Source organism: Nanorana parkeri, unplaced genomic scaffold (genome assembly GCF_000935625.1).
Source record: "Nanorana parkeri isolate BGI_ZX_2015 unplaced genomic scaffold, ASM93562v1 scaffold187, whole genome shotgun sequence".
In the NCBI taxonomy this organism is placed as follows: Eukaryota; Metazoa; Chordata; class Amphibia; order Anura; family Dicroglossidae; genus Nanorana; species Nanorana parkeri.
The window spans coordinates 1,692,759-1,703,586 of record NW_017306455.1 but is presented as its reverse complement, the minus strand read 5'-3'; the positions used below and the strand labels follow the sequence as shown (position 1 = coordinate 1,703,586).

Here is a 10,828-nt window from a genome sequence, read left to right as displayed (position 1 = left end):
TATATACATTTCACGCAGAGCTTTACATACCCGTCCTTAAAGCAAAAGACATGAACAGTACTGATCATAGGTGTAGAGATCTGATTGTTTGACCTCAATTTTGTTTCCACTTTCCATTGACAGAGAATTAAAGGAATAATCCGCTATTTGCGATTATCTGCTAAAGAGAGCTGAACACGAACAATCACTCAATTCCACCCAGCTAAAAAGTCCCCCCTGCTGGCTATTGTACTGCTAATTCACTGATGTTGCCCGTACCCTACATAACAAGTAATTCAACTGGTGATCTGTGCCAGTGTTTAAAGGAGAACTATGAGGTGAGTGAAAGGTGAGGTGAGTGAAAATCACAGTTCGGGAAGTGAGCGAACACATACCGCCGCTCGCTCACTTCTCGATCTATCACTGCAGAGAGCCTGGGCTGACTGGAGGAACGGATGGGGGAGGGGGTGGGTACAGCTGGCTCTGCCTTTTACTGAAACCAGATCACAACAAGATGGATTCAGATTGGCTACCACGAGTACTGGCCTTGCACCTTTGTCCTCGGGGGGACCACTCTGGCCCTCCAGCTGTGCTTCAACTACAAATCTAGGGATGGGATGCACCCATCACGTTTTTTCAGTATTGAGTACGAGTACCGATACTTTGCTTTCGGTACTCGTTGATACTGAGTACCGATACTGGCGCTTCCGGCTGGCTCCATGTTGTTTGGCCGGCTTGGTTGTGCTTGGCTGCTAAACCGGCTTCCCAGCCAATCAGCATTGAGCCGGCTTCCCTTGCTTCCTGATCGCACAGGAAGCTGGCTCTATGTTCCCCTACAGCACTGCCGGTCAGAGGAACTCTTCCGCTGACCGGAATGCCGGTATCGGGGAAGGTATCAGAGCATTTGGGCGAGTACGAATACTCGCCCCAAATACTCGGTATCAGCACAGATATAGGTGTCGGTGCATCCCGATACAAATCCCAACATGCCTCTGGGAGTCATACCTATAACTGTCAGTCTTGCAATGCCTCATGGGACTTGTAGTTCCACAACAGTTGGAGGGCTGCCCACCTCCCTTTTATCAAACATTCCCTTTAAATGTACATTTACCGATATCTCTGACCAGAGTGCCGCCCACGACAGGCAAACACAACAAGCCATGCGGTTCCGATATATAAGAAGTAATGAAAGGTGGAGGAGATTTATCTGAGGACTGATCTCCTCATGACTGAGCCCCTCAGGCACCCTTCCTGCTACATCCTAAAGAGGAGGAGGAGGAGGACATGAGGAGGAAATCTATATGCACTGCCCGGGGGCCTGCAAATCACAAACAGGACTCCAACAGTTTCAAGCAGCTTCCTGTTTACTAACTTCAGCGCTCACTATACGCTCAGCGTTTGCTGTACAGGGCCCACGGATTTGGGGTGTTCCTAATAACATAAAACAAGAAAATATAGTAATAAACAAAAACACCTCTAAAGGATCGCTGTGCTTCTAATTGTCGTCGCCCCCCTCCCGACAGATATATAACAGACACAAGTACCTGAATGTGACCTGGTATTATCCCCCATACAGCAGAGCTCAGCACAAGGAGCCAATCAGTTGTGTTTCAGTAAGAGAAGCATGCTGATAGGAGGAGAGAGCAGAGTGACAGAGAGATGAGCTCATCAGCCTGCCACTTCCACTCTCACTGTCCAGTCACAGTCTCGGGGAGGGGACCTATAAGTGCCAAACAGGATACCTGAATTTGACCTGGCATTATGCGCTTGCAATCACCCCTTACGGCGGGATAAGGTATGCCGCCGGGTCCCCTTCTCTCTCCTGACACTGTTGGGCTCTCGGTCCATGACTGCCAGTCATTTTGGTGTCACCCCTCCAATGGTGTCACCCGGGTGGGGGCTGCACCCCCCTTGTGACGCCACTGCTGGTGGTGCACGTTTCAGCAGGGGAGTCATGTTTCTGGTTGTGGCCGGCATGCCGCCCAGCTCACTGACCTCATTGGTTGCCAGGAGCTGAGCGACACACAGGACAGAGCGTCCCGCTCAGCTCCTGGCAACCAGTGACATCACTGGTTGCCAGGAGATGGGCGGGACGCCAGCCACAGTGTCCCGGGTTGGTAAGAGCTTGGCAGGGAGCTGTGTATGGCCCTTAGCGGACTTTGCTCTCTTCAAGAGTTTTGGCAACTGAAGGGTCTTCAACACCCAACACTTCTGGGCATGTCGGATGCCTGGTCCCTCTCAATGTGCATCGCGGCTCCTCCATCACTACTGTATCCTATTGTAGGGGCTGGGGAGTAGAACCACAAGGCATTGGCTTCTGTCGAAATTGGCCCTCATATGTATGTAGAACAGTAGTAGAAAAGCCTGCCCGCTGCCAGAAGCTACAGTGTGAGGCCCTTGTTCCCTGTGTGGAAGCAGTGGTCTCTCTGCAGAGATCTGACTCGTCCCCCTGCCAAGCCAGGCCTATAGTTCCGTAATCAGTAAAGCTCATGCCCCCTGCTGATTGGACAACTCTGACTCTCATCCAGTAGGGAATGTCTGACCTGTGCAGAGGGACTACTGCTACCCTACAGAGAGCGAGAGTCAGAGTCAGGTTTTCCTACTCAGGTTGTGGCTGAAATTGAAAGGCCTGTTAGGTTGTTCAGGCAGATCTATGATCCCAATGTTAGTCTATGGGTAGGCAGATGTACACGGATGACATTGGGAACTGGGTATTAATAGGTATTAGGGGAATTATTAGGCATCCTTCTATCTTATAGAGTACAGCATCATCATCAGGATCTGGGTATTAATAAGTATTAGGAAAATGAATGTCATCCTTTTATCCTATAGTGCACATCATCATCATCATCAGGATCTAGGTATTAATAGGTATTAGGAAAATGAATGGTCATCCTTCTACCCTATAGTGCACATCATCATTATCAGTATTTGGGTATTAATAGGTATTAGGGGAATTAATAGGCATCCTTCTATCCTATAGTGCACATCATCATCAGTATTTGGGTATTAATAGGTATTAGGGGAATTAATGGGCATCCTTCTATCCTAGTATAGAGCACATCATCATCATTAGAATCTGGGTATTAGGGGAATTAATAGGCATCCTTCTATCCTCCAGGATTTGGGGAAGGGCGGCACTCAGATCTTATAAAACAGACAATGTTTGCTGAAGTTTGCTTTAGGTTGGGATTACTATGTGCAGCAGGATACTGAGTTCCTACTACTTTATGGGATGGGGGTAGGGTCCTAGACCCTGATCCTATAGACATGCTGCTGATTATCCAGAGGGGTGAGTGCTAAACCTCCCCCCCTCTCCAGACTCAGGGCTGCCGCCTGATTGGCTAAGGGGGATTTTTTGGGGAAGGGTTTTGGGACCTGGCTTATGGGGGGAGCAGAGAGAGAGAGAGAGAGACGGGGCTGTTTCAAGGCGGCCCCTGAGCGTTGGCTGCGGGGAAGGATCCGGTCCTGGGACAGAGGGCGCCTTGAAACGGCTTGTTGAGAAGTGAGCAGGAGAAGCGGAGCACAAAGGGAAAGTGATCCGAATCAGAACCGAAGGGAGCAGAGCCTGGACTGCCTCCGCCGGAGCGACCTGAACGTCAGCAAGCCAGAACTGGTGTAAAAGTTGGCGACGTGGTCCTGGTAAAGCCGATCCGGCAAGGGGAGGTGACACAGGACACATCGTCTCTGCAGAGGTACAGGGGGACACACAAGGCTGAACTTTCACTCGACTTTGCAGAACTTTAATCCGGAGTCCCAGAGTGGACTAAAAGTTAGGAATCGCATGTGACTTTCCATAGCAGAACATCGGATCCTACTGGTGTCCATTGATTTGTGCCTAGGGGATTGCTATTTGCTGTGCTTCAGCCATGCAGGGTGTTCCAAGAGCCACCCTTTGCCAAGTCCTGTTGCTCCTGCCAGCCCTGTGCCTACTTGCCTCTGCACAGCTCCATGGAGAGAAGGGGATTTCGGTTCCTGAGCATGGATTCTGCCAGCCCATCTCCATCCCGCTCTGTACGGACATCGCCTACAACCAGACAATCATGCCCAATCTTTTGGGTCACACCAACCAAGAGGATGCCGGCTTGGAGGTCCATCAGTTTTACCCCTTGGTGAAGGTCCAGTGTTCCTCTGAGCTTCGCTTCTTTCTGTGCTCCATGTACGCCCCGGTTTGCACGGTTCTGGAGCAGGCCATCCCTCCCTGCCGATCAATCTGCGAACGTGCAAGACACGGCTGCGAAGCCCTCATGAACAAATTTGGCTTCCAATGGCCAGAAAGGCTACGATGTGAAAACTTTCCCCGCCATGGCGCTGAGCAAATCTGTGTTGGGCAGAACCACTCAGAAGATGGCGGGCCAACCTTGCTAACAACTAGCCCACCTCTGCATGGCACCCTAGGGCCAGCCATCTATGCCACACCTGATCATCCTTTTCACTGCCCACGGGTGCTGAAGGTTCCATCCTACCTGAACTACAGGTTCTTGGGAGAAAAGGACTGTGCCGCTCCATGCGAACCTACAAGAAATGATGGGTTCATGTTCTTCAGTCAAGATGAGATCCGTTTTGCCCGTGTCTGGATTCTCATCTGGTCTGTACTGTGCTGTGCTTCAACTTTCTTTACGGTGACCACCTACTTAGTAGACATGCAAAGGTTCCGCTATCCTGAAAGGCCCATCATATTCCTGTCTGGATGCTATACTATGGTGTCTGTGGCCTACATTGCCGGTTTTGTGCTGGGGGATAAAGTGGTTTGCAATGAAGGCTTCTCGGAGGATGGCTATAAAACTGTTGTACAAGGAACCAAGAAAGAAGGGTGCACCATCCTCTTCATGATGCTTTACTTCTTCAGCATGGCTAGCTCCATCTGGTGGGTCATCTTGTCTTTAACCTGGTTCCTGGCAGCTGGCATGAAGTGGGGGCATGAAGCAATCGAAGCTAACTCTCAGTACTTTCACCTGGCAGCCTGGGCAGTGCCTGCTGTGAAGACCATTACCATTCTGGCCATGGGGCAGATCGATGGAGACCTACTCAGTGGAGTATGCTTTGTAGGACTTAATAGCATTGATCCATTGAGGGGCTTTGTGCTGGCGCCTCTCTTTGTCTACCTCTTCATCGGAACCTCATTTCTTCTTGCTGGGTTTGTGTCCCTCTTTCGCATCCGGACCATCATGAAGCACGATGGCACCAAAACGGAGAAGCTGGAGCGGCTGATGGTACGAATCGGAGTCTTCAGTGTCCTGTACACTGTGCCTGCCACAATCGTCATTGCCTGTTACTTCTACGAACAGGCCTTCAGAGAACACTGGGAACGTAGCTGGGTGAGTCAAAACTGCAAAAGCCTAGCTATCCCTTGCCCACTACAGTACACCCCACGCATGACCCCAGACTTTACTGTCTACATGATCAAGTATCTCATGACCCTTATAGTCGGCATCACTTCTGGATTCTGGATCTGGTCAGGCAAAACTCTTCACTCCTGGAGGAAATTTTACACCAGGCTGACCAACAGCAAACACGGAGAGACAACCGTTTGAGAACTCATGGTGGCACCCATAACCACCTAGACTGTACCTTCTCGAGACTTTCCACTTTCCTGTCACTTGTTGATATCTGTGTAAATCGAAGTACGATACCTTCAGGCACATCTCTCTGGAGTTGTAATTAAGACTGTACATAGGATTTTTGTAAATTATATATTTCTATTTAAATATGAGGGTTAAGGAACTGGAGGAACGGAAAATGTACATGGGCAAAAATAAAAAAAGACCCCTTTCTACTTCAGTTGTTTGCTGACTATATCTGATGGATAATTGGAGTTCTTTAGAATACAGTCCGTCTTTGGCTCTTTCTGGAAACCATATTTACAGTATTTTTTATTCCTAATTTTTATTTGTCCTCCCGATGAACAGTGGAATTTGGAATTTGTACAAGCGTCCCTTATATAATATTAGCCAACACAAACTTTGCAGAATCCGTGAGGGTAATTTGGAATCTTGGCATCTTATGACAGGTGGTTCCGCTGCTGCTATGGTGTCTGTCAGAATGGTACAATTGGATTTTATTTTTTGGGGTTGGGGGGGGGTTGGGTTTTATTTTGTGCTTGATTTTATAAGTTCCCTTTTTTTTATTTGTAATGCATGATTTGAAAAGGACAGATGCATATAATCACTTCTAGATGACAGGAGGAGTTGGCTGGACACCAGAAATGACATTCTTGTACAAGGGAACGTGGTACAGATTTGACACTTGTCAAAAAAACAACAACTTTTCATGTGTGGGATGAGAGAGGGAAGGGACACGTAACCCCTTATGCGCTGAAGATAACCCGAAAGACGTTAAAAAACCAATCAGGGGCCTTCAGTACACTGTCTAGCCCTTGATCCGAATTATGTATTGATCTGTTTTTAAATATATGTTGATTTTTTTTTTCTTAATTTTGAAATTAAAAAAATTAAAAAAAATATTTTTGTTACGAACAACCAAGAAAGTCTTCGGCGCTTTCTACTTTGTTTGTTCCGCTGCAAGTTTTCGGGGAAGGAGGTTGTGTTTTTAAAGTTCATTTAAGAGTTCACAAAGAACTGGTTATGAGATCTCGAGGTAACCACTAACATGATCTGACAGCTCTATGATGGGGTCAGGCTAATGTGATGGGGGTCAGTCAGAGCTGGGGAGGAACAAAAGTATCTGTGTCACCCATAGCAACAAACCATCTCGGCTTTTACATATCTAGTACAGGTTAAAAAGAATATTTGATTATTTCTAGTTTAGCAATAAATGAGTCGCGTGTAAAGCTTTGTGAACCTAATGACCAGGTTTTTCTTTTTCACTGACCGCTATGAATCCCATCATGGAACACTTTCCAAATAAGTCACATAACACATGGTGCCGCTATTTTCCACCTCTGCTCGAATATCCGTTACGCCAGCAACACCAATTCTCTCTTTGCCTGTCTTTCTCTTTGCCCTTCTCTCTATGGAGGTAGCCACCAGAATTTTTTTACATATGCACTTTACAGTAGTATCCAATCCGATTTCATCTGGTAGTGTAGGCACTGAAAGCTGGTTTCTGATTGGTCGGACTGGGTTGGAGTAATTACTGACATTTTAATTGATTTAATAAAGCAAAAAGTAATGTACTATAAAACCAATAGTAACCTATTAGAACATTTGTCATCTATCTATCTATTAATTGTATATCTATCTATCATATTGATCTATGAATTATATCTGTCTATCTATCTACCTATCAATTATCAATCTATCTACCTTTCAATTATCTATCTATCAAATAATGATATATATATATCGCTATCTGTCTATCATCTATCTGTATATATGTATACTACATATATAGAGAGAGAGAGAGAGAAAGAAAGAGCTATATATACACAAATGCAAATACACTACAGTAGATGTCTTGATGATTTGCAAAACGTAATCAGTTGCTTACAGTTTACAGCAATATACTTATTTTTCATTCATTTTTATTTTGGTTGTTGGGGTTTTAGGGTATGGGAATAGCAAAGTGAATCTTTACATAGCTTAATATTGAAGCGAAGCTGTGTTCATGCTAAATACCCAATCATGTAAAGGAAATTTAAAATGAAAACGGGGTTTTGGTTGCACGTGATTGGATGATGTAAGTGAACGCAGCTTTACCTTATTTACTAAGTTCTCAGTAAATAATAAATACTAAGTAAAAAAATAATAATAATGCTCAGTATGTATTTACTAAGCTAAGGAATATTTACTTTGCTAAGGGAATCGTCTAGAGCTGCAACAACTAATCGACTAAATCGATAATAATCGATTATGAGAATAGTTGGCAACTATTTTCATCATCAATTAGTAGGTTAGGGGAGAGAGAATTTTTTTATACAACCAATCGATTAGTTGAAAAAATAATCGGGTAACTAATCGATTATGAAAATAATCATTAGCTGCAGCCCTAGAACCATCTGTATTCCTGATATGTCCTAATCTATCTACATAAAAAGCCAGCAGCAGCTGTATTACTTACAATACATGCATTGATTTTTCAAGCAATCACCTGTCCAATGAAAGCACCTTAATCAGATACCTGAAGTGTTTGTTCAATGCAACTAAAATATATTTTGCATTGATTTGTTCAAAGTTGGATAGATAAAGTAAAAGAAAATGTAAGTTGTTGTTTTAAGGGCCCATTCACACCATGTCCGGACCAAATCCAGAGCAGAAAGTTTTTTTGTCTGGTCCAAAAACGCATCCCTATTTATTTCTATGATAAAAAGTGAGGCCGGTTCACACCATTGCATTCAGTTCCAGGACGTTTAAAAAAAATACTGCATGCACTATTTTTTCTGGTCGGGAATGCATGCACATGCACTAGAAAGTCAATTGGGAATTTACAAAAAAGCACCGGAACACATGTTGACCGTGTTTGCAGAAACGCATCCACATCTGGTCTGGAGATGGTGTTAACAAGCACTTAGAATTGACTGATTGCTCCATGCAACGCGCTTTTGTCTTTTTTCTCAACTTATCCAAAAGTTGTCATCTTCCATCCAACAAAATCTGTTAAAAGAAATCAAAATGGTGGTAAAAATGATAGATAGTTGCTGGATACAACCACATTCATCACACAATCAAATTAGTACATGCGGGGCCAATATAAGGTATACTCAACAACAGTCTGTTTTTGCTAGATGCGGAGAAGTTAATTTATTGGAATAGACTGGGATCGAATAGACTTTGGCCCTCCATCTGTGGTGAAGCTACAAATCCCATCATCTTGTAATGTCCTATGGGACTTGTAGTTCCACAACAGCTGAAGTGCCAAGATTGCCTACAACTGGAATAGACTTTTTCACATCTCAGAGTAGCTAGAGCCATAACATAGTCACCACTTGATATGGTTGGTTACCAGGAGACACTGTCAGCCCGGCATTCTCAGAGAAATAGTAGAAGGATGACCTTGGATTTTGCCAGGTGATCACCACTACTGTATAGGAACGATGTTTGGAATGTCCGCACCCCCGATGCCCGCCTGCTCAGGAAACATGGCAGTGATCATTCATGTGATAATTGTTAAAAAAATTATCACTAGAAGGTCAAATTGTGCCTGCAAATCCTATGTTATGTCCGTGGCCATGCATTGAAAAAAGGTCCACAGTCAGAAAATGGAACACAAGTTCTGCTTTGTCTGCAGTTGCAAGGAAGCCGATCACGTGACACCTTCCCTAGGTGTTTGATTGGGTAATGTCTGAATCAGAGTTTGCTCCACCATTTCAGAAGAAACCAGCATAGTCAAATGCCTAAGCACTTGGTCACATGACCACAACAATGGTTTCTACAGCCAAGCTGGTTACTTTAGGACTTTTGTTGACTTTTCAGACTCTGGGGAAGTGTAGTGGAGAGCTAGGTCTGGTTTAAGGCCTTATAAACTATTACTTGACGTCCGCTCCATTTTTAGTAGTAAAGCTTAATTCAAAATACAACAACTCTAGTGCCTGAGCAAGCAAATTATCATGGCATATTATTAGATGTCCCCACCAAGAGCTACAAACCTTTGCTTTTCTTGTGAAGGGCAAAACAAAAGATTCAATTTGTTGCCCCCGTCCCTAGCAGCACATACTTTATCTTGCTCCCCTGCAAGGTGTCACAAGGCGTGAGTCACATGCTCCTTGCTCTGTTTAGTCTGTTTAGCCATTACAAATGGATAAAAAGCCACACTCTGAAATTTTCTTTCAAAATCCTTTTGTAGTGGGTCCCCTGCCCTGCAAGGTTTAAATGCTCATTAAGTCTAAGGGTAGATGAATAAGCTGTAATACTTACCTTTATTCCTTGTTCTAGCAGGCCACTGTATGACTGGAGCCCCTTCTCTAAGGTGCTCTAGCCAGGGGTAACATGGTGACATCATCACATACAATGCAGGGCCAGCAGTCCTGCATTGCATGTGAGGGCCTGCCTGTATTCTGGAGCATCGGAGAGAAGAGAACGCCGGAGCCTGCCGGAGTCCAGAATAAGGTAAGTGTTACAGCTTGTTGCTCTACCCCTAGAACTACCAGAGTTCAAAAATACCAGAGTTCAGCTTTAAATACCCATTACGGTATGGAGGGTACGGAGGAGCATGTGACTCACGCCTTGTGACGGCACTGCAGTGCTAAATGAGAAGAGTACTAAACCCTGTGTAAGCTCCGAATCTAGTGTCTCAAAGCTTTTCACAAAGTTGTCTTTCTTCACTCCTAGCAGTGGTGGAGAAGGGGAAGAAATGGCAATGTGGGTATGTACTACTAGCGAGGGGGCAATACCAAAGCACAGGTTCACTTTAAATAAAGTCAAGCAAGTCGGCCATATTGGTTGTGCTGAATATTAATGGTAAAGTACTGTGGCAACACTATAGCTGTGTGGTGCTCCCCAGGGACTCTAGTCCAAGAAGGGTAAGTTTAATAATGCATAACTAGATGCTAGGGAGGGAGCGAAGTTCCCTTGTGTGCTGGAGTGAACCCCAATAGTAGGAAATAATTCCAGAAGGAGAGTCCAGGCTGAGGTACAAGTTAGGATGATCCAAAATGCGTTGTCAGAGTGCAGTCCGGGTTGAGGCAGGCAGCGAGTATCATAAATGGGGAGACAAGCCAGGGGTCAATACCCAGGAGATCCAAAAACGCCCCCATTGTCTGGGCAACGAGGAAGCTACTGGTCTCTGGGAACCAATGTGATGGCTAGGGGAGAAGGTGTGCTCGCAAGGCCCTCCCTGGCAATGATCAGCACCTGAGGTGACTAATAGGCCACGGCAACGGTACAAGCACATGCACACACCTGCAACCAGCCGCTGCCGGGCACCAAATCACCCCAAGAAGGACCCTACAATC

General features: G+C 45.3%; 1 protein-coding gene across 1 annotated transcript; it reads left to right on the top strand.

The window, feature by feature from the left end:
- The first annotated feature begins 3,644 nt into the window (after positions 1–3,644).
- On the top strand, positions 3,645–6,453 carry FZD2 (frizzled class receptor 2). Its single transcript, XM_018555207.1, has one exon. It carries the CDS (start codon positions 3,849–3,851, stop codon positions 5,511–5,513), a length of 1,665 nt encoding a protein of 554 aa, XP_018410709.1. The 5' UTR covers positions 3,645–3,848; the 3' UTR covers positions 5,514–6,453.
- The last annotated feature ends 4,375 nt before the right edge of the window (positions 6,454–10,828 follow it).

Excerpts from the sequence above, each read along its gene's own strand:
- FZD2 (XM_018555207.1), top strand. The coding sequence starts at position 3,849 with ATGCAGGGTGTTCCAAGAGCCACCCTTTGCCAAGTCCTGTTGCTCCTG.